The sequence below is a fragment of the Erpetoichthys calabaricus genome, chromosome 7 (assembly GCF_900747795.2).
Source record: "Erpetoichthys calabaricus chromosome 7, fErpCal1.3, whole genome shotgun sequence".
Lineage (NCBI taxonomy): Eukaryota > Metazoa > Chordata > Cladistia > Polypteriformes > Polypteridae > Erpetoichthys > Erpetoichthys calabaricus.
Window position 1 is genome coordinate 8086803 of NC_041400.2, and position 24412 is coordinate 8111214.

General features: G+C 40.0%; 2 protein-coding genes across 2 annotated transcripts in view; one reads left to right on the forward strand and one right to left on the reverse strand.

Annotated features, from left to right (window-relative positions):
• The window catches only part of ift74 (intraflagellar transport 74), a 154900-nt gene that overhangs the window by 48016 nt on the left and 82472 nt on the right, over window positions 1-24412 (forward strand). Inside the window, exon 9 of the mRNA XM_028805050.2 lies at window positions 18608-18746. Coding sequence (XP_028660883.1) covers window positions 18608-18746 — 139 coding nt within the window. The remainder of the gene's footprint in view (window positions 1-18607; window positions 18747-24412) is intronic.
• Window positions 1843-13903, reverse strand: LOC127528792 (leucine-rich repeat-containing protein 19-like). The gene is made up of 5 exons (XM_051929827.1): window positions 13829-13903; window positions 11093-11172; window positions 10045-10549; window positions 7560-7709; window positions 1843-2237 (listed from the first exon to the last, which is right to left on the reverse strand). Exons 2-5 carry the CDS (start codon window positions 11156-11158, stop codon window positions 1873-1875), a joined length of 1086 nt encoding a protein of 361 aa, XP_051785787.1. The 5' UTR covers window positions 11159-11172; window positions 13829-13903; the 3' UTR covers window positions 1843-1872.

Below are 24412 nucleotides of genomic sequence, written 5' to 3' on the forward strand. Positions count from 1 at the left end.
CTCAGTCTGTTGTATTTTATACTGTAAAGCAACTCTTTCAGCACAGCTGTAATCCTGTCCCGTCCTTGCTCTTTGCAACACAATCAGCCTCTTCATGCACCATAGAAGCTGAACACCACAGTGCAGCCCTTGTCATCTCCCTGATCTTCTGCCTGCATTTCTACCACAGCTCACTTTCTAAACTCATGGTGTTTATATCACTCGGTTAGGGGAGCTGCACCTTCCTCATGTAATCAATTAGTTCAAACACTATTTAGCTGCATGTTTTCTTCTTGTCGGTTCTTTATAATAATAATCTGGGGATGATATTTGTTCTGTCAGTTCAGAGTTTTATATGCTTACATACTGTTATTGCTTTCAGCTTCCATTCATTTCCAGAGAAGTGACTTGTTTATTTTTATAATTAACTTACCTAAAACAACACCCTTTCCTTGGCATTATATTGTGGATCTAAGTGGCCGGGAGACAAGTAAAAGAGAAAAATATAAAAAAAAAAAATTTACAAGTTGGTGTAACTACTTTCACGGTAAAACTGAAACAGTAAATTAATTTGTAGTTGATGTCACACAGAACGTTTCTCTGTTTTAAGATAGATGTCTTTGCCGATGCTTTTCAATGAGAGATTTTGAAATTATAAAACTTTGTACAGTGCAATTTGTTTAAGATATCTCCACTGTCTTTGAAGAGTCAGTGTCGCAAATTTTAACCAAATCACTCCACGAGGTGCTGAGTTGTTTCATACGGACAGACAGACAGACAGACAGACAGGCAGACATGGCTTTTGCAGTAGGTGCTTTTTAACGCACCTAATAAGGATGGTCAACCATAGCGTAAAGATGATTGGATAAGTTTCGCAAATTTTAACCCAAATCACTCCACAAGGGGCTGAGTTGTTTCAGACAGACGGACAGACAGGCAGACATGGCTATTGCAGTAGGTGCTTTTTAACACACCTAATAAGGATGGTCAACCATAGCGTAAAGATGATTGGATACGTTTCGCAAATTTTAACCCAAATCACTCCACGAGGGGCTGAGTTGTTTCATACATACAGACAAACATGGCTATTGCAGTAGGTGCTTTTTAACACACCTAATAAGGATGGTCAACCATAGCGTAAAGATGATTGGATAAGTTCTGCAAATTTTAACCCAAATCACTCCACGAGAGGCTGAGTTGTTTCATACATACAGACAAACATGGCTATTGCAGTAGGTGCTTTTTAACGCACCTAATAAGGATGGTCAACCATAGCGTAAAGATGATTGGATAAGTTCTGCAAATTTTAACCCAAATCACTCCACAAGGGGCTGAGTTATTTCATACAGACAGACAGACATAGCTATTGCAGTAGGTGCTTTTTAACGCACCTAATAAGGATGGTCAACTATAGCGTGTAGATGATTGGATAAGTTTTGAAAATTTTAACCAAATCACTCCACGAGGGGCCGAGTTGTTTCACACAAACAGACAGACAGACATGGCTATTGCAGAAGGTGCTTTTTAACGCACCTAATAAGGATGGTCAACCATAATGTAAAGATGATTGGTGACACTAAATTGTGTGAATGAGCGTGCCTGCCCTGTGATAAACTTTCATCCCATTATGCATTTGTTCTTCCTGCCTTTTGTTCAGTACTGACAAGGTACCCCACCGTCCCTTTATTAAATTAATCAGGTTCAAAAGATAGATGAATGCATTCTTTCATAAAATAAATTTTACAATGAGCACCCTCAAATTTTTTTTTTTTTTTTTTTTGCTCTAGTAAGAATGAGCTTGAAATTTTACTGCCATTCCATTCTGCTTCAGTCTTCAAAACAGGATTCTGGCTGAGTTGCTGTTCCTATTGAATTAGTGTTGATGAAGGAATACTAGGACTCTTGGTTATTTTTATATTCTGCTGCATCAATATATTTGTCTTCAATAAAGCCATCATCATCCTCATCTTCTGTGAATTTGGGCATAGTCTCATAGGACAATGTCGCATTCCTCAGAACATCTATGTTGCTTGTGGGTTGTATGGAGAATATGTCGAGATCCGTGCGCTGGCCAGGTGTAAACATTTCTGGTTCCTCTTCTCGGAGTCGTAAATGCTGGTAACTAAATAAGTATTTGTACCATGCTGGAAACTTTACAGCACACAAGGTGACGAAAGTGGTGCTAAGTGCAGCCACAACCACGCCGATCAGGAAATTCCAGCTGGCCCCAGTTGGTTGGGCTTCATGTGTATCTTTATCTGAAATTATATATAAAACCAAAAAAATACATTTTTAACATACAATGCTTGCATCATGTCAGATTTTTTACTGTGTGAATATAAATGAAATTCAGTTCTATAAATTCCAATCTGTTGTCTTGATCACTTTGTTATACTCTATTTGTAGAAGTGCTAATGTTCTTCAGTTTATTGTCCAAGGCCTTTTTAAAATGTACACGCTATTTCAAAATGTTCACATCTTACAATAGACGTACAGTAAAAACCCCAGTTATCGAAGGTAATTTGGACCAATGCAACCAATAACTGAAAACTTGGATAAAACAGATGGCTGCTGCCATTTTAGGTTAAAAACTATGGATATGAAACACTTTGCCAATCACTTTTACAATATCACTTTTAAGCCTCTTTTCATAAATTAGTGAATTTAATGTTATGTAAAAATGAAGAAAAATATACACATTCACTCTTATTTTTAAAGTATAATGTTTACACACTTGGTACAGTATTCACAGCAAAGTGTTAATAAATTGTAAGAAAAGTAACTGCATTATCGTGCAGTTTGTGGGACTTACCAGGCAAGTTTACTCCTGCCCTTTAAGATTAACACACACACAGAGATAGCGATCCTATCCAGACATAGTCTCGAGTGGTGCCATTTGCCAGTCTCTCTGCAATATTCCACATAGCAGCCTCTGCATAGGGGCTCACTATCAATGGCACTAACAAACACACGGGCGCCCTTGCGACACACGTAAAAGCACGACTCTTTTAGTTAAGTGCCACTTGCTAACCAAACCATGTCTTGTTTTTACCATGGTGGTTCTAATTATTGAAGAGCAACCTCAATAACCTTGATAAACCCTGTGGGCATGAAAGTGCCAAGTTTTGCCCACACTTGGTGCCCTCTTATTATAAAAATCACTGTAGATAAAAGACAAAGTATAGAAAGTATAAAAGCAACACGGTATTTATTAATGTATAACAATAACAAAAGGAAGAAAATATAGCAGAAAATAAAATAGATAAAAGTCCTGATATAAGCGGTTTTAGTAAAGCTTACTGAATTATCAAGGAGTGGTTGTTGGCCTGGGTACCTTTTGATTTAGCAATTGGTGTTATTCATATATTCCATTTTCTGACATCCAAATCAGACAATCTCTTCAACTCTGATGTTGCTATGCTGCCCTTCTTTTGTTTTCTTTTTTTCAGTTCCTCAGATGAGCCATACTTATGTGAAAATTCACACGTGGGGTTTGGGGACAAGTGACATTGTACACATTTGATTGGCTACCTTGTAATGAATAATAATAATAATAATTCATTACATTTATATAGCGCTTTTCTCAGTACTCAAAACGCTATCCATACAGGGAGGAACCGGGAAGCGAACCCACAATCTTCCACAGTCTCCTTACTGCAAAGCAGCAGCACTACCACTGCGCCACCTGTGAGGACAGGTGTTATGAAGACAAATTATTCGGATCAAAGTGTTTGATCTTTTAAATGTCCACCATACTTTTTTCTTTCTCATATTGTAACCTAATTCTGTAATTCCTAGTTCTATGGCGGTGGCGTTTTTCTCAAGAATCAACGAATTTCTGTCCACTGTGGATTGCAAGACATTGTAATAAATAAATCCCAACTGATAGTTTGGAATATTGCCATTGCATCACGATATAACTGTTGCAATGGTCTTGGACTACCTTGATATGATGATGGTAATATTACTGCTTTACTTACTTTGAATTTGTTGAAACTACTGATATTTGAATTTTGAACATGATCAATGAGACCCTGTATATGTTCCGTTCTAAGTTTTGCTTGATTTGATTTAATAAAGAAGAGACAATTAGCTTCGACTTTTAGATACGCATTAATAATATATATATGAAAAAGTCTGGGAACCCCTCTCAGCCTGCATAATAATTGACTCTCCTTTCAACAAAAAAGATAACAGTGGTATGTCTTTCATTTCCTAGGAACATCTGAGTACTGGGGTGTTTTCTGAACAAAGATTTTTACTGCAGTATTTAGTTGTATGAAATAAAATCAAATCTGAAAAACTTGCTGTGCACAAATGTGGGTCTCCTTGTCATTTTGCTGATTTGAATGCCTGTCACTGCTCAATGCTGATTACTTGTAACATCAAATTGGTTGGATGAGCTCGTTAAGCCTTCATAGACAGGTGTGTCCAATCATGAGATATATTATAATATATATGAGATATATTAAGGTGGTCAGTTGCAAGCTGTGCTTCCTTCCCTTTGACTCTCCTCTGAAGAGTGACAGCATGGGATCATCAAAGCAACTCTCAAAAGATCTGAAAACAAAGATTGTTGAGTCTCCTGGTTTAGGGGAAGGCTACATTATGCTATCTCAGAGGTTTAAACTGTCGGTTTCACAGGTACAGTTGTTGTTAAACCCAGCAGGTCTGGAAGGCCAAGAAAAATACAGGAGTGGCATATGTGCAGGATTGTGAGAATGGTGACAGACAACCCACAGATCACCTCCAAAGACCTACAAGAACATCTTGCTGCAAATGGCGTATCTGTACATCGTTCTACAATTCAGCGCAATTTGCACAAAGAACATCTGTATGGCAGGGTGATGAGAAAGAAGCCCTTTCTGCACTCATGCCACAAACAGAGTCGCTTATTGTATGCCAATGCTCATTTAGATAAGCCAGATTCATTTTGGAGCAAAGTGCTTTAGACTGATGAGACAAAAATAGAGTTATTGGGTCATAACAAAAAGCTCTTTGCATGGTGGAAGAACAAAGCCACATTCTAAGAAAAACACCTGCTACCTCCTGTCAAATTTGGTGGAGGTTCCATCATGCTGTGGGGCTCTGTGGCTAGTTCAGGGACTGGGGCCCTTGTTAAAAACGAGGGTCAGATGAATTCGACCCAATGTCAACAAATTCTTTAGGATAATGTTCAAGCATCATTCACAAAGTTGAAGTTACGCAAGGGTTGGATATTCCAACAAGACAATGACCCAAAACACAGTTGGAAATCTACATTCGGCATTCATGCAGAGGGAGAAGTACAATATTCTGGAATGGCCGTCACAGTCTCCTGCCTTGAATATCATCAAAATGTGGCTCGGCAGCCATCAAATTGAAGTGAACTGGAGAGATTTTGTAAGGAGGAATGGTCTCAAATACCTCCATCCAGAATCCAGACACTCATCAAAGGCTATAGGAGGACAGTGTCTAGAGGCTGTTAGATTTACAAAAGGAGGATCAACTAAGTATTGATGTCATATCTCTGTTAGGGTGCCAACATTTATGCACCTGTCTAATTTTGTTATGATGCATATTTTCTGTTAATCCAATAAACTTAATGTCACTGCTGAAATACTACTGTGTTCATAAGGCATGTCATATATTAAAAGGAAGTTGCTACTTTGAAAGCTCAGCCATTGATAAACAAACATCTAAAGAATTAAGAGGGGGTCCAAACTTTTTCATATGACTGTAATGTTGCAATAGACATTGAGATAACAGAAGTGGGTTAAATACATTGGGACGTATGTCTAATTTTGATCCAAAATGTTGTGTGGGTGTTATTTGTTTTTCCGATTTCGTGTCTTTCATATTATACGTCCATCCTGTTTTGCCATCAGGGAAAACCAAAGGAAAGAGTAAAGGATCTGAATGTGGCGAATTATTAGACCGAAACGACATTTCATGCTGTGCTTTTGGATAAACACGAATATCAACTCTGTCTTCGATATCTCCGTCTTTTGAAACTATTATCGCTGACAATTCATCACATATTGGTTTATTATAAATGCGACTGTGGTCTTTCGGATTCATATAGAAATCCAAGAAAACTTCTTTGTCCGTGTTTTGCAGATAAACTTTGTGTAAAGTGCGATACTTTTGGACATATGGATTTGTATCCGTTATTGGCTGTAGAATTTCTAATACATCTGATCGTTTTACTCTTTCAATTCTATGTTGTGGCGCTTCTCTCTGATCATAAATATAGACCTGACCGAATTTTGGTTTCTTCAAAATTAAACTTGTATTAGCTTTGATTGTTGCGGGACCACAAATTCTCATAGCGTATGGTCCAGAATCATGTAAATCTACGTTTTGAGCATTGAATGATGTGTGGTTGAATATGGTTAAGAGGAGTGCAGGACTTGAAAAGATCTCCTAGCAAACAAATGAGTTTTGAGTGCGCAACAGCTGTGTCTGACAAAAGCATTCACACAAATGAGAGGTGATTGGTCCGCGGGTTTGCCGGACTCATAGCAAACGAATGAGTATTGAGAGCGCAACAGCTGTGTCTGACAAAAGCATTCACACTATTGCAGGATGCTAGGGGTCAGACCTGGCCAGGATGCCTGGAAGGACCGAGAGGTGGCGCATTTGTTCCCCCGGCCACGAGGGGACAACTGCCCTGGAGCAGAAGAGGGCCACGGAAAGGGAGCAGGGAGGCTCAACCCCGTTGGGGGCCGTATCCTCCGCCAGGGGGCGCCCCAAGCCTCATGGAGCCCGGGATATATTTACTTCCGCCACACTCCCGGAGGACGATCCTTCCAGGGACACCCGGAGTGCTTTCGGGTGCTCTCCTGACGCTTCCGCCACACCAGGAAGTGACGTCAGTTAGAGCACCTGGAGCTCATCCGGGTAAGGATAAAAGGGGCCACCTCCCTCCAATCAGAGAGCTGGAGTCGGGAGCAGGAGCAGGACGAAGCTCCTGAAGAGAGAGGGCAGGTGTCCCACGGACAGAGAGGAAGGCCCGGAGTAACGGTGATTGGTGCAAGGAGCACAGTGTGCTGTGCGGGACAGTTGAGTTGTGTGTTGGAGAGAAGAAAAATAAACGTGCTTTTTATAAAGATGCGGTCTCTGTCTGATGGTGTCCGAGCAAGTCTCACAACACGAATGAGAGGTGATTGGACAGTGTGCGTATCACGTGGGACTTTAAATTATCTCTTGGCAAAAGGTCTCGTCTCAAGATTTCCTTTTTTAATAGAGAGATTTGCAGAGCTTTACAAAATCTTGATTGCACTTTGTCATTCTAGGATATTGTGTGTTGCTTGATGTGAGAGAAATAAAGAATTAAAATGATTTTACCATAAGGCTGCAGCATAACTAAATGTGAAAAAAAGCACATGAATGCTTCCTGAATGCTGTGTATATCCCAGTTTGCATGTATTTTTCACTCCACTTGTACCTTACATCAGTAGCGGCAAAGCTCCGGCGACCACAAAGTACCAATAGTAGTACCTAGAGGGCAGCCGTAGGTCGACAGCTTGTAGCTCAAAAATCTAATTACATTCTTAGCCATATATCTAATTCAAAAGGTAGTGTAAAAGTCTTCTTACCTAGATAGCGTGACTTGTTTAGGGATTTGGTAGATTCGGTTGATACCCAGTCCTTCAATTTGCCATTTTTGGTTGTAGGGCTTGAAGTTGTTGAGGCAGCTGCTAGTACTTTAGGCGTGCAGAGTGATGAGCAAATTGTTGTACTGAGATCTGAGGAGGTGAAAAAGGAGGTGTTTCATTTCACTGTTTGTGTAGTTTTCACTCCATTAGTAAAATGATAAATAAAAATTAACAAGCAATTGCACAGATTAATGCACAGACCCTTATTTTATGTCTATTTCCATGCCAGCATTATAGTAGTTTACCAAACATGAACTATTCACAGAGTATTACAGTAGTTGGGGTCAGTAGATAAATCAGTATTTACGTGTGGTCATTAATAATATCAACCATCATACTTATTGCACCTGTTTATGAAACAGAAAAGATTTAATTACTGTAAACAGATGACAACCCGAGTGAAATGGAAGGGAAAAGCAATGCAGCACTTCATATGTTCTTGTTTCTGAGAATCTCCCAATTTTTTGAAGACATTTGGGGAACGATTGAACATTAGAACATTCTAGACGAGATCAGGCCATTCAGCCGCAATGAAGCTCAGCAGTCTCTGTACGAAATTTGTCCTTAACTCTTTGAGGGCTGAATATTTTTTCGGCGGCTGGTAGGAATGCACAGCAGAGCAGCCTTTTCTTCCCGACCGCGCTGTCTTCACGTAGGCGCCGTCCGGCTCTGGTGAGACAGCGAAGCGAATGTGCAAAGTAAAAAGCTGCGTGGACAGCATTTTGCGCATTATTGCTGAACGGGACTCTGACTTATTGGACTCTGATTTTGATGCAAGTGATCTGGAGATCAGAAACAAAAGTGATGTACCGGCATCAGCTGACTGGTCCCCAGCTGATCACATTTGTGTATCAGCCAGCAGCTGTGTGCTGGCACTCCTACATGTCGTTGTATGTCAACATCCGCCTCGAAAGAGTTAAACAAGTTTCCAGCTGTGGTGTTGATCCACTGGACTAATTCCCTTCATAATTTTAAACACTTCAGTCAGGTCTCCTCTTAATCTCATTTTGCTTAAACTGTAAAGGCTCAGCTCTTTTAATCTTTCATAGTTCGCATAATTTATCAGCACTGACCAGAAAGCAGAAGACAGAGCTGGAGGTAGCAGAGTTAAAGATGCTAAGATTTGCATTTGGTGTGACGAGGAAGGACAGGGTTAGAAATGAGGACATTAGAGGGTCAGCTCAGGTGGGACAGTTGGGAGACAAAGTCAGAGAGGTGAGATTGCGTTGGTTTGGACATCTGCAGAGGAGAGATGAGGGGCATATCGGGAGGAGGATGCTAAGGATAGAGCTGACAGGTAAGAGGAGAAGATGAAGGCCTAAGAGAAGGTTTGTGGATGTGGTGAGAGAGGACATGCCGGTGATGGGTGTAACAGAGCAAGATGACAAGGACAGAAAGATGTAGAAGAAGATGATCTGCTGTGGCAACCCCTAACGGGAGCAGCCGAAAGAAGAAGTAGTAGTTCTGGAATCGGCCTAGTCACTTTCCTCTGGACTTTTTCCAGTGCTGTTATGTCCTTTTTTGTATCTAAAACTGCACCCAGTACTCCAGATGAGGCCTCACCAGTGCGTTATAAAGCTTGAGCATAACCTCCTTGGAGATATACTCCACACATGAAGGCGCTATATAACCTGGCATTCTGTTAGCCTTCTTAATGGCTTCTGAACACCGTCTGGCAGTTGATAGTGGTGACTCCACTGTGACTCCTAAATCCTCTCATAAGGTGAACTTTGAATTTTCAGTCGTCTCTTTGTGTATTGAAACCTCACATTTTTATTTCCTATGTGTAACACTTTACATTTACTGATATTGCATTTCATCTTCCACAAATCTGCCCAAGCCTGTGTGCTGTCCAAGTCCTTCTGTAATAATTTAACAGATTCCAGATTATTTGCCTATCCACCTATCTTGGTATCGTAGACATTCTGGAGTAAAACACACTTGTTGGTGTCAGAAAGCTCTGCCGCAGTCACAGGATGTGGACCATCCAACAGGATAAGGAGTCAAAACACACAGCTGAAAGCACCCAAGAATGATGAAGAACAAAATATTGAACTGTTCTGAAGGGGCCTTCAAGGAGCCCTGGTTTGAATCCTATGGAACATCTATGGAAAGAACTGAAACATGAGGTCTGGAGAAGACCCCTTTCAAACCTGACCTAGCTGGAGCAGTTTGCTCAGGACGAGTAGGCCGAGCAACCTGTGGGCAGGTGCAGAAGTCTCATTGAGAGCTCCAGGAATCACTTGTAACTTTGTAGTTCCTCTGTCCTATTAGGGTGTTACAGCCCCATGAAAAATTACTGCCATTTAAAGGATTATGTAACAAACCTTTCTAGGTAACAGATACTGAGGTGACATAGAGTTCCATATTATCAAATTCACATTAACTACTGTAGTATACTCCATTAGTGCGGATATTCACTTACCCAGTTCTAGTTTAACGTGATTTTGTAATAATTTCAGTAGGTGAACAAATCCAGAAGTACAATTCCAGGGATTACTCCTTAAGTCCAGCTCTTCAAGATTTGGTGGCATTAATGTGTCCTCTTTCATGGCTTGCAGCTTGTTTCCACAAAGCGTAAGCTTCTTCAGATTGGTAAGGTTTTTAAAAATGTCAGGGGGCAGAATTTCAATTTTGTTGTGGCACAGGTAAAGCTCTTGCAAGCTGCTCAGACCCTGAAATGACGTTGGCATCATTCGACTGATGACGTTGTCTTCAAGGCTGAGAATCTTCAGTTTAGGAAGCGCACTGAAGGCATTTTCAGGAAGGTCCGAAATGTTGTTTTTGTTCAGGTAAAGTTCAGTCAGCCATTTGTAATTTTTAAGAACCTGGATGTCTTGGCCATTGAGTTTAATTTGATGGTAGCTCAAATTTAGTTGTGTTGCATTTTGTGACAAATTGTTTGGAATAGATGCAAGATTGTTGGAATCCTACAAACAAAAACACACACAGAATAACGTAATTATTTAAATAGCACACTTAAAGGAATACTCCCCCCCCAAATATTCATTTGTTATCTGTTTAAAATGCAATACAAAAGTGTATTGTGTAGTAATTTATGTCAATAAATTCAAAAGCAAAGCTGTTGCATTTCGCTTAGCGGCTGCCCCAAGTTTATTGCATTTCAGTTCAAGACCACCCATTAATTGTGACAAAACTAAATGTAATCCAATGACCAATCAGAATCAAAAAGTGGGGCAGGGGGCATCAATAGTTAATTTTGGCTTGATTGATAGTCCATGATATTTGCTGCAGGCATGGAAATGTTCACATGTAGCCTGGTAATTAAGTGTTATAACCGTTTTGTCTTTTGTTCACTTCATTCTTTTTCCCTCTCATCTGTCACTGAGTGCATTAATGGACACTTACTGAAAAAAAAGCATATTGGGCAATAAGAAGTGATGGCCACACATACAAGCACGGCAACTTCCTTACCTTCTCTGTAAACCTAATACAGACGCAGACATACTTACATCTGAAAGAGCTGCACATATTAGTGTAAGAATTAGGATTCCACCTTTTATATAGTGGCCAGCCATCTTGACTTTATATCCTAAAATGAAAAAGGGAATGTGTGATGAGGTCCATCCGAATTTTCTAGAATTTACTGCAAGATTAATTAATAATGCTGGAGCATCCAAACACACATTTTGTGAACATCCTTGATCCATAGCAGCAAAAGGATGAAATCGGAGAAACTCTGCTGACATTGATAATGAATTTACAATTAAACATTAAAAGTTTTTGTTAACGCTAAGTCACTACAAATAATACCCTCACTTGAATTATATTAATAGATGTGATATATTTCCATGCTGATAAACTTAAAAGGAGGTTAGAGACAAAAAATGTCAGTTATTATGCCTTTATTTATTGTGACCCTTTTCATTTTTCAGCAATACTACAGTGTTATATGTATTAGCCATTATGGATGTAGTGAGGAGTCCAGCAAAATGACCCCTTTTATTGGCTAACTAAAAAGATTACAATATGCAAGCTTTCAAGGCAACTCAGGCCCCTTCTTCAGGCGAGATATCGACTGAAGAAGGGGCCTGAGTTGCCTTGAAAGCTTGCATATTGTATATCTTTTTAGTTAGCCAATAAAAGGGGTCATTTTGACTCCTCTCTACATTTTTCAGCAAGAAATACTCTTTAACTATATTATCTTGTGCAGATGTGTGAAAATTCAGTCCTCGCCACCTCTAGTCGCATTTTGCACAATTTATTTTCTGCCAAAAAGCTGTTTTTAGTTTATAGAAATGTATTGTTTTTCCACCAATAGTAAATAGTGACTCATAAATAGCACGTTTAGCTCATGAAAGTTAATTCATCACCAGAGAAAATGAAGCAGCTGTTGTTTATTCCTTCATTGAAGAGCCGCCCTTTGCTCTGGTGGACTCAATTTCCAAACTCTCTTTGCTGGAGTGCCCTGTGACGTGTGTGGTATATGTGGGAAAAATTGTATTTTGATTTGTTTTCTATACAGAACCCTTTTTTGCCTTAACTTGAAGTTTTATACACTGTAGTATCTATCTATCTATCTATCTATCTATCTATCTATCTATCTATCTATCTATCTATCTATCTATCTATCTATCTATCTATCTATCTATCTAAATATATTTAATTTATCTCTACATATAAATATACAATTTAATAATATAAAATATATTTGTATGGGTTTGTGTGTGTGTGTTTGTGTATATAAAGCCAGTAGGTTTTTAAGTGACTTACTGGTTAGCACTGATGCCTCAACAGTCCGGCTTCCTAAATTTGAGTCCCATGAGTCCCTTGCCTGATCCTTCAATATGGAGTTTGTAAATTCTCCCCATGTCTGCATTGGTTTTCCACCTGTGTTCCCCAGAGGCTTATGTGTCAGCTTGATTGGTGAGTTTGCTTCCCACCTTTTGTCCAGTGGTGCCAGCTTAGGCTCAGACTCATGAACCAGAATAACATTAAGTTAGTCAGTCAATTTCTAAATCGCTTAGTCCTGAACTGGGTCATAAAGGTTGCTGGCTTAGGGCACAAGGCATGAACAAACTCTGTGGTTTTTTGAATTTAACAAGTTTAGAGACTACAGTCTTATATATACATATATCTATCCATCAATTTTCCAAATCTGGTTATCCTTTGCAGGCTTGCGGGGAAGCCTTAGCTTATCCCAGAAGCCTTAGCCTATCCTACCAAGCACTGGGCTCAAAGACAGGAACAGTGTCTGGACAGGTCGCCACTCCATAGCAAGATGAACAATGTTCCAAAATAGGAAAGGGAAAGGGAATGGAATCCTTAAAAACAAAATCCTTTCGCTCGGGGGTCAAACTCATAAAGAATCTCATTCAGGCAGTGTGGCGTAGTGGTTAAAGCTTTGGACTTCAACCCTCCTGCTACTGACACTGTGTGACCAGGAGCCGGTCACTTCACCTGCTGGTGCTCCAATTTAACAAACAAAAGAAATGAAACCAATTGTGTTTCAAATGTTGTTAATTCACTTTGTATGAGGGTGTCAGCCAAGTAATAATAACCAAAGAAGAATCATTTTTATATGAACAAAATTGGCACACATCTGTCAAAAATGCAAAGGCAAAAAATCTTAATCCGCAATTTAGTAATCGAGAAACAAAAATACAAGAAGCCAGAAAAAACAGTACTTATAATGTATGTACAGTATGTGTGTTACTTTCTTTGTCTTCTTGTTCTTATTACCACTATTATTATTATCATTATTACAGATGGTACGGTGTGTTGAGAGTTTGGAGATTAGGTATATATATCTACAGAAAATACACTCATTTTCAATATATATGTGTAATAATGATAATAATAATAATAATAGTAGTAAGAAAAAAGGAAACACACATACATTATAAGCATTGATTTTTCTGGCTTCTTGTATTTTATATATAAGATTGTGGCTAATTGTTGGAGAGGTACAGTATACTTTTTCACACCACTTCACATAATGTTTATTTAAACTCATAAAAAGTTTCTACGTTTTCCTGTACGTCTATCAAAACTAAATTCACCAATTCATTTCAGACAATATTTTATTTGTTTTTCTCAGTTGCTGAGACGTTACCTGATCTGCTATCTTTGATACATTTATTTACAATAAGAGAATATTTTTTGTATTCTACTTAACATTTTTTGGCTGCAAGTTTAAAAACATAAAATATTTTGTTGAATGTCATTTTCCCGTCGGCAGCTCCTACCTGTGCATAACAAGGTGTTGGCTGTTGCCCTCCTTTCTTCTCAATGTCTGCTTTCAATTATTTGTGACTTGCAAACCTTTGGTCTAAGCCATAAAGTCTATTTTCTTTAGTTAAACATTTACTAAAAGTTATTTGATGTGTTAAAGAAAGAGGTTTTATTATTCATAATCTACACATGGGATGCTTTTGTAGACTTTATTCAATTTCTAAATAGTTGTTGTTTCATGGAGCTTTGGGATGTTCACAGTATTTTCTAAGTTAAGGCTGTTGGACAAAAATGGCACTGGCTGCCTGCACCTTAGAAAGAGATCTTAATGTTATAGCACCTAATCTCTTAAAGGAGGCAATAGAGACCAAAATAAAGGCTCAGAGTTCCCTTTTCTAACTATTGCTTAACTACTGCAGATTATGAAAGTCAGCTACTTGAAAAGTAAAAAAAATAAATAAAATGGTTTCTGTGCTATAGTCAGGTTCAAATACACTGGTGTGTGTATACAGGCTGTGACTTGGTATCCGGCCACTGCTGAGCCACACATGTCACTGGAAAATAACAGTAAATGAGCAGGGCTATTTTCTTTTTCTTTTATTTGTTAACTTTTTATTTTCATTATTATTACTAGCTGAAATACCTGGCACTGCCATAAATTGTTTGAGAAAAATATAATTTAAAAAAAAACACAACTTGAAAGATTCATTTTTGTTTTTACATGCAGTCAAAAAAAACGTTAATTAGATTAGTATATGTGGTTACTAAGCATGAACTGAATGATACATACATACATACAAGACCACAAGATTATTACAGACTGCTTTATATATAAGATTGTGGCTAATTGTTGGAGAGGCGTATATTGGAAGGTGTTTTGTGGAATAAAATCTCCATCCATCCATCCATTATCCAACCCACTATATCCTAACTACAGGGTCTGCTGGAGCCAATGCCAGCCAGCACAGGGCGCAAGGCAGGAAAAAAACCCCGGGCAGGGCGCCAGCCCACCGCAGGCAAATATTATACGGCAAACAAATAATACTACGGATTTTTCATGATAAAACTGTCTGTTGCTTTTATGGAGCACACCAGAAATGTTCTGAGCGTTAACTGGATGATGACATACATACAAGACCGCAAGATTATTACAGACTGCTTTATATATAAGATTGTGGCTAATTGTTGGACAGACGTTCATTGGAAGGTGCTTTGTGGAATAAAAACTCTTTATTTTATTTATATTCTTATACTGTGGACTGTATTGCTGTGTCTCAGTTTCTCTGGCACCCCCTTGTGGTTACTAAGTGTGAACAGGAAGGTAACATACATACAGGACTGCAATATTGTTACAGTCTGTTTTATATATAAGATTGTGGCTAATTTTTGGAGAGGCGTATATTGGAAGGTGATTTGTGGAATAAAATCTGTTTATTATATTTATTTTCTTATATTGTGGACTGTATTGCTGTGTCTCGGTATCTCTGGCACCCCCATGTGGTTACTAAGCGTGAACTGAATGATACATACATACATACAAGACCACAAGATTATTACAGACTGCTTTATATATAAGATTGTGGCTAATTTTTGGAGAGGCGTATATTGGAAGGTGTTTTGTGGAATAAAATCTCCATCTATCCATCCATTATCCAACCCGCTATATCCTAACTACAGGGTCTGCTGGAGCCAATCCCAGCTAATACAGGGCGTAAGGCAGGAAACAAACCCCGGGCAGGGCTCCTGCCCACCGCAAGGTGCGCACACACACACACACACACACACAAACCCACACTAGGGACAATTTAGGATCGCCAATTCCTCTTACCTGCATGTCTTTGGACTTTCGGAGGAAACCAGAGCAGATACGGGGAGAACATGCAAATTCCATGCAGGGAGGACCAGGGAAGCAAACCCGGGTCTCCTAACTGCGAGGCAGCAGTGCTACCACTTCGCCACCGTGCCACCCAGAATAAAATCTGTTTATTATATTTATATTCTTATACTGTGGACTGTATTGCTGTGTCTTGGTCTCTCTGGTGCCCCCTTGTGGTTACTAAGCGTGAACTGAATGATACATACATACATACATACAAGACCGCAAGATTATTACTGACTGCTTTATATGTAAGATTGTGGCTAATTGTTGGAGAGATGCTCATTGGAAGGTGCTGTTTTTGAATAAAAACTCTTTATTGGATTTATTTTTTTATATTGTTGACAATATTGCTGTGTCTTGGGCTCTCTGGCACCCCCTTGTGGTTACTAAGCGTCAGCTGGATGATAACATGCATACAAGACCGCAAGTTTATTGGACTGCTTTATATATAAGATTGTGGCTAATTGTTGGAGAGTCTTATATTGGAAGGTGTTTTGTGGAATAAAATCTGTTTATATTTATATTCTTATATTGTGGACTGTATTGCTGTGTCTTGGTCTCTCTGGCGCCCCCTTGTGGTTACTAAGTGTGAACTGAATGATATACTGTACATGCACACAAGACCTCAAGATTGTTACAGTCTGCTTTATATATAAGATTACTATTATTGTTTGGCTGATATTTTGATCCAAGGCCACTTACAATATTTGAGACTGAATCGGTTCCATTTCGTTTGTTTGGACATTTAGATCCCAGTCAGGTGAAGTGACTTGCTGAGGGTCCAAAGCCTTAACCACTACACCACTTTTATGAATTCTTTTATGTTTTTTATTACTTTTGTCATGGCCTAATCCAGACCAGGGTTGTGCTGGAGCCTATCCCAGCCAGCATTGGGTGCAAGGCAGGAAGAAACCCTGGACATAGATAGATAGATAGATAGATAGATAGATAGATAGATAGATAGATAGATAGATAGATAGATAGATAGATAGATAGATAGATACTTTATTAATCCCAATGGCCACTGTCCATCACGGGGCAAACACACACACCCACACCAAACACACGGAAATCACCGGTTCACCTAACCTGCTTGTCTGTGGACTGTGGGAGGAAACCTGAGCACCCAGAGGAAACCCACACGGAGATAACATGCAAACTCCATGCAGGGAAGACTCAGGGCACGTACTGTACCCAGGCCTCCTTACTCCAGCAGGTCAGCAGCAGAATGGCGATATTCCCTTCCGTGCCATGACATGGATACAGAAAGATGCTGCAGGACTAGCTACACCGGGGTTTGTGTCGCAGCAACCACTGAGGGACATGCTGGTTGGGCTTGGGCACCTTGAAGGTCAAGACAGTGGGTGACTACCTGATACGGGCAGAGCATCATCCCCATAAACTGGGTGGCAGCATCCCATCTGGTATGGACACCCACAGAACAGCATGAGAGTTGTTGCCCTATGATCCAGGCCTTGTTAGGTTCTGTGGGGGGCTGCCAGAACATCCTAAAGGCAATAGATTAAGCATGAGAATTACACTTGGGTGTAGACTTAAAGGAGAGCCCTCCACTTGACCCAGGGAGTCGCAGTCAGGAGAGGAGATGGACAACACTCAGCTGGGTGAATTAGAGAAGGGAGCAAATAATTGCAGTGACATGAGACGAAGACTGGACTCCTTCATGTGTGTCTGTTCAGAGAACCCTTGGGTCCCACTGGTGTGACTTTGTGTTGCTCATGGGGTCCCGAATGAGGCACATTACCTGCATTGTGAGGGAGCGTCAGTTATGGCACTACAGCCATGTGGCAAGATTACCCGAGGGTGATCCGGCTCACAGGACCCTCATTGTTGAGGACCCAAGTGGCTGGACCAGGCCAAGGGGACGCCCACATAACACCTGGCTGCGGCAGATAGAGGGTCATTTCTGGAGGGTGGGACTGGACCGCATGTCTGCCCAGGGGGCTGTCAACCAGGATCCCAAGCTGTTTCATCGTGTACCAGTGTATGCTCCCCTACCTGACCTGACCTGATACTTTGTTTACTCCCCAAAGAGAAATTGTCTTTCCAGTGACCTCTGGGGGTCAGAGCACAGGGTCAGCCATTGTGCAGGACCCCTGGAGCAATTTTCAGGTTAAGGGCCTTGCTCAAGGGCTCTGGCAGTGACGGGATTTGAACCAGCAACCTTCCAGATCCCAGCGCAGATCCTTCGCCACAGAGCCACCACTGTGGTATGGAAGGACCTAAAGATCTGTTGTTGCTGTACTGTCAGGTGTTGGAACCCTTTATGGCAGTTTGGATTAATTAAAATAACTGGTTTTGAACCCAAAACTGTGTCTGGAGTAGTTGTGTCTGGGGTTTTGGGGCTCAGTGCGCCCCCTGCAGGCCACAAGGGAGAGTAGGGGCAAGAAAACTAAGAAATGCAGACAGCAAAAATAAAGTCTGCATCCAGATGCCGAGTCAAAAGGCACTGACATTAATTTGCTTTCATTTGGTCCTAAATAATGCTAATAATTAATTTTTATATATTTTTTTTAATTTTTTTTTAAGGATTTCAGGTGTGGCACATTGCCCTATCAGATTCGGTCTGTGTGATAAAGCAACGTGCTACCTCGCCATCTTAGCAACGGGTGGCGCTCTAATAAACAATTTGGCCGCAGCTACGAAAACAAGCGTGAGGAGTGGTGCAATAAAATCCGCTTGGTAAAGAATTTAAAAATATATTACAAAAATTCAATGCGTTAATTCAAATATATGCATAAATAAGCAAAACCATCCATCATAACCGACACTAATCACTGCACCACCCTGCTGCTCCAGAATGGAACAATTTGTAATCCAGCTATGTTTTTTAATTTGTTAACATTACAGAAATAGACTTTCCTTTTGATTTTGTTTTTACTGCCTTACTTTGTAGAAAGGAAGAAATGATCCGGACAGTGGAACAGGAGATAGATAATGAAAAGCAAGCAGCTGAGAACATCATCAAAAAAATGCCCCGCGATAAACAAGCGAAGTATGCTGAGATGAAGATCACCAACCAGGAGATACTACAGGTTTAAATTATTGACTACTATGAAGTGCCTGCAGGGTTCCTTTCCCCTTACAGGTTTTAACAATCATTCATTACCTTTATTATGGCCATTTTTTAACCTGCTTGCTTTATGTTAACATGGGTTTTGTCTTGAAGCTCCACTGCCTTACCGCGGTCCATAGACGTGCTACCAAGTTCATTGTTGGCTTTATGTAACCAGTATAAGTAGACCTGGTGTGGGAGTTTCCTGAGCGTGAGCATAACCAGAGTTTATTGGTTATCTGTGACTTGTGGCCAGTTTCCCCCTCATCCTTGACTATGAAGAAGAAGTAGGCTTTGGAATTGGATGGACTTGATCATCCCTGAAAACCATTTTTTGGTTTCACACAATTACACAATAAGAAATGTAACAAACGGTAGGAGGCCATTCAGTCGATCAAGCTTGTTTGTTGAGCTAATAGCTACATTTTTCCAATATTTCATCCAGATACTTCCTAAAGGTTATCATGGATTCTGTCTCGCTAGTTTGTTGCAGAATCCCACAACTCTTTGCGTAAAGACGAGCTTCCTGGCTTCAGTCCTAAATGCACTTCCCCTTCATTTCAACTGGTGTTCTTAAGTACGCGCTTAACTGTATGGTTGAAGTAATTCTGCTGGATATGTTGTATTAATAACTTTGAGAACTCTGAAACCCTGTATTCAGTCCCCACGCAGCCTCCTATGCTCTGACTAAACAGGTTTAGTTCTCTGATTCTGTCATAGCAGACATGTCCTTAACTCCCATGATGCACTTGGTTGCTCTCCTGTGCAAAGCTTCAAGTGCTGCTGTGTCTTTCTTGTAGTATGGTGATTAGAACTGCACACAGGACTCCAGAGGTGGTCTCACTAGTTGACTTGCTGTTAAAGACTCAGACCCATTTAGTGTTACTTTTTCCTTAATTAGCAGCCAATCAATAATGAGATACAAAATGAGCCAAAACAGGACCAACAAACTGTGTCCATCATATACAATATCTGAAAATAAAAAGTGTGGAGGTCTCAGGAATGTTGCTCTGCTCGGGTCCACAAAACATTTCAACAGCGCTCTTAGAAAAAGAGAAAACCAACAATTTCAGAAATGTCTGCTTTTACACATTGAGAGCAGCAACAAGCCATGGAATTAAAGAACGGGTTTAATTAACGACAAGAATCGACGCCTAATTAAGCAGCTGGTTGGAGTGAAATTGGTTGGAATTTGAGGACCTGACTGAGTTGGTCTTCTCTTGGCTCCCTCACTTCACATTTAATTTCTGTTTGGGTGCCATTGAAGGAAAGAAATGAAGCAATTCAGAGGAACGATGAAGAAAGTCAGGGGAACAAATCTTAAAAAACTAGACAGACTAGACATAAACAGTATGCTGCTGCTGGAGTATGTGAATTTCCCCTTGGGATTAATAAAGTATCTATCTATCTATCTATCTATCTATCTATCTATCTATCTATCTATCTATCTATCTATCTATCTATCTATCTATCTATCTATCTATCTATCTCTTAGATAGATAGAAATGAAAGGCACTATATATCTATCTATCTATCTATCTATCTATCTATCTATCTATCTATCTATCTATCTATCTATCTATCTATCTATCTATCTATCTACACACAATTGGAATGCTGTTTCAACATAAACCCCTAAATCCTTTTCAGAGGTTGCTTCCTTTAGGACTGTGTTTTCCTTCTTCTACAGTCATATGAAAAAGTTTGGGAACCCCTCTTAATTCTTTGGATTTTTGTTTGTCATTGGCTGAGCTTGTAAAGTAGCAACTTCTTTTTATGACATGCCTTATGGTAGTGGTTCTTAAACTGTGGGGCAGGCCCCCCTAGGAGGGTGCGAAAATGTGAAAAAAAGAAAACAAGAATATGAAAAATACATCTATTGAAACCAAAACAAATTAACTTAAACTACAATCTGATACTAGAAAAATAAATATAGAGTTAGATAAATGTCGATAAAAGTTAAGCAGGTATACTAAATTTTGCATCTATGATATATCATTAATTAAAAAAGAACAAATTGGTATTAGTGGGCTCCTTTCAAAAAAAACGATAGGGGGGCATGATTAAAACTGTTATGAAAACTCAGGTCCCAAATACTTAAAGGTTGAGAAATGCTGTCTTATGGAAACAGTAGTATTTCAGCAGTGACATTAAGTTTATTGGATTAACAGAAAATATGCAATATGCATCATAACAAAATTAGACAGGTGCATAAATGTGGGCACCCCAACAAAGATATGACATCAATACTTAGTTGAGCCTCCTTTTGCAAATCTAACAACCTCTAGACGCTGTCCTCCTATAGTCTTTGATGAGAGTCTGATTCTGGATGGAGGTATTGTTCACCATTCTTCATACAAAATCTCTCCAGTTCAGTTCAATTTGATGGACAGCCTGCTTCAAATCATCCCGTAGATTTTCAATGATATTCAAGTCAGGGGACTGTGACGGCCATTCCAGAACATTGTACTTCTCCCTCTGCATGAATGCCTTTGTAGATTTCCAACTGTGTTTTGGGTCATTGTCTTGTTGGAATATCCAACCCCTGCGTAACTTCAGCTTTGTGACTGATGCTTGAACATTATCCTGAAGAATTTGGTTGAATTCATCAGACCCTTGACTTTAACAAGGGCCCCAGTCCCTGAACTAGCCACACAGCCCCACAGTATGATGGAACCTCCACCAAATCTGACAGTAGGTAGCAGGTGTTTATCTTGGAATGTGCTGTTCTTCTTCTGCCATGCAAAGTGCTTTTTGTTCTGACCAGATAACTCCATTTTTGTCTCATCAGTCCAAAGCACTTTGTTCCAAAATGAATCTGGCTTGTCTAAATGAGCATTGGCATACAACAAGCGACTCTGTTTGTGGTGTGAGTGCAGAAAGGGCTTCTTTCTCATCACCCTGCCATACAGATGTTCTTTGTACAAATTGCGCTGAATTGTAGAACGATGTACAGATACACCATTTGCAGCAAGATGTTCTTGCAGGTCTTTGGAGGTGATCTGTGGGTTGTCTGTCACCATTCTCACAATCCTCCACATATGCCGCTCCTGTATTTTTCTTGGCCTGCCAGACCTTCTGGGTTTAACAGCAACTGTGCCTGTGGCCTTCCATTTCCTGATTCCATTCCTTACAGTTGAAACTGACAGTTTAAACCTCTGAAATGGCTTTTTGTAGCCTTCCTCTAAACGATGAGACTCAACAATCTTTGTTTTCAGATCTTTGGAGAGTTGCTTTGAGGATCCCATGCTGTCACTCTTCAGAGGAGAGTCAAAGGGAAGGAAGCCCAACTTGTAATTGACCACCTTAAATACCTTTATATCTCATGATGGGACACACCTGTCTATGAAGGCTTAACAAGCTCATCCAACCAATTTGGTGTTACAAGTAATCAGCATTGAGCAGTGACAGGCATTCAAATCAGCACAATGAGAAGGGGACCCACATTTGTGCACAGCCAGTTTTTCACGTTTGATTTAATTTCATACAACTAAATACTGCGTCACTAAAAATCTTAGTTCAGAAAACACCGCAGTACTCAGATGTTCCTAGGAAATGAAAGACAGACCACTGTTATCTTTATTGTTGAAAGTCGAGTACATTATTATGCAGGCTGAGAGGGGGTCCTAAACTTTTTCATATGACTGTATTTTAAATTGATGTTCCTTTTGCCCACATGTAGCACTTTGCACTTTTCTACATTTAACAGCAAATTATTCCAGTCATGCGCCGATTTATAGCTCCAATTTAGGACTGGCCATTTGGCTGTGTGTCGGTGTACAGGACATTACAATTGAGGCTCTCTGGGTCTGGTGTGGGCCACCGGTATGTATACTCTAACTGCCGGTACACAAGTCACACAAACCAATCTTCATGTCTCGGCGGTCACACGGCGGGTCCATTTAAGGCTGTGTTTCTTGACCACTGGATCACGCTGCCAGTGGGTCGCGGGTTGCTGTCATTAGTTCACAAGTGGGTTGCAGTAGATCACCTAAGTCAATGATTCTCATCCACTGTGTCTCGGCCCAGGTTAGCATCAATGGGTCCACAGGTTGCTTTATGAGGGAATTTCCTAAGCAATTGCCAGTACTGCACAATGTCTCCCATTTGTAATTAAGCTTGCTTCACCCAGGGAGACCTACAAACACGCTCATTTCAAGGGGGCAGCTGCCACTGATGAGTCGTCAGTGAACTTAAAAAGGCAAAACTGAGCCAAGAGACCATAAAAGTAGAAAAACGTTTGCGTAAGGGCAAGAAGTATGAGCTACGTGAAGAAGCACCGATCAAACCAGACCTTTATGAGTCAGAAAATATATGAGATCCTGTGAAATAATAATGGTAAAAATGAAAGATTTATTACTGCAGCTGCTTTTGGCAATTCCTAGGACACTGTTACCCTTTTGTTTTCCTAAGGCCTTCAGCCTTAAGTTGAAATCACCTTAACTTGGTCTGCCATAAATCGGAATACATCTGTATTAAGTGAACATTTCTTGAGACGTTTTTAAGTTTTTTGGTGCCGTAGGTATCTGAGGGTCTTGCTTTTAATTGGTTGGTGGTTTGTTTTGGTTAGAGGGTGTTATGATTTTGTGGTTTTGTTCACACTATTGTTCATTTCTATACCTGTTCTTGTTACTTGAGTTGTTTTAGGCGACATTATTAAAATTGAATGTTGTTCTGATTGTGACTTCACAACAATTTTTGTTTATCACTTCTATTTGTGGTATTGGTCACTTGTAATGGGATCTTAAGTTGCAATCAAGTGGTTGCCAGAAACAAACCGTGATTCTTCACCATGCTATGCATATAGGGGTGCAATTATTCTACGTCAAAAGTTTTTGAAAATTAATTTGATTCTCCATGAGCCCAAGTTAGCCTGTTAGGAAAAGGTTTTGAAGGAAGTTGGGACACTTTTGGCTTGTTTTTTGTGACCTACAAGTTTCAGAAAGGAGAGGAATGAAAGTCAGTAGGACCACCAAGACAGAATACGCATGTGTGAATGAGAGAGAGGTCAGTGGAATGGTGAGGATGCAGGGAGTAGAGTTGGTGAAGGTGGATGAGTTTAAATACTTGGGATCAACAGTACAGAGTAATGAGGATTGTGGAAAAGAAGTGAAGAAGAGGGTGCAGGCAGGGTGGAATGGTTGGAGAAGAGTGTCAGGAGTGATTTGTGACAGTCGGGTATCAGCAGGAGTGACAGGGAAGGTCTGCAGGATGGAAGTGAGAGCAGCTATGTTATATGGGCTGGAGACAACAACAACATTTATTTATATAGCACATTTTCATACAAAAAGTAGCTCAAAGTGCTTTACATAATGAAGAAAAGAAAAATAAAAGATAAAAAAGAAATTAAAATAAGGCAACATTAATTAACATAGAAAAGGAGTAAGGTCCGATGGCCAGGGTGGACAGAAAAAACAAAAAAAAAAAACTCCAGAAAGCTGGACAAAAAAATAAAATCTGTAGGGGTTCCAGGCCACGAGACCACCCAGTCCCCTCTGGGCATTCTACCTAACATAAATGAAACTGTCCTCTTTGTAGTTAGGGTTCTCACGGAGTCACTTGATGCTGATGGTCATACAGACTTCTGGCTTTTAATCCATCCATTATTTTTGGAACAGCAGGGTACTTAGAGTAGATACCACCAAA

Excerpts from the sequence above, each read along its gene's own strand:
- LOC127528792 (XM_051929827.1), bottom strand. The coding sequence starts at position 11,158 with ATGGCTGGCCACTATATAAAAGGTGGAATCCTAATTCTTACACTAATA. Across the intron at positions 7,710-10,044 it reads TCACGTTAAACTAGAACTGG|ATCTCAGTACAACAATTTGC; the intron begins GTAAGTGAATAT and ends TCACCTCCTCAG. Across the intron at positions 2,238-7,559 it reads AAACAAGTCACGCTATCTAG|ATAAAGATACACATGAAGCC; the intron begins GTAAGAAGACTT and ends ATATAATTTCAG.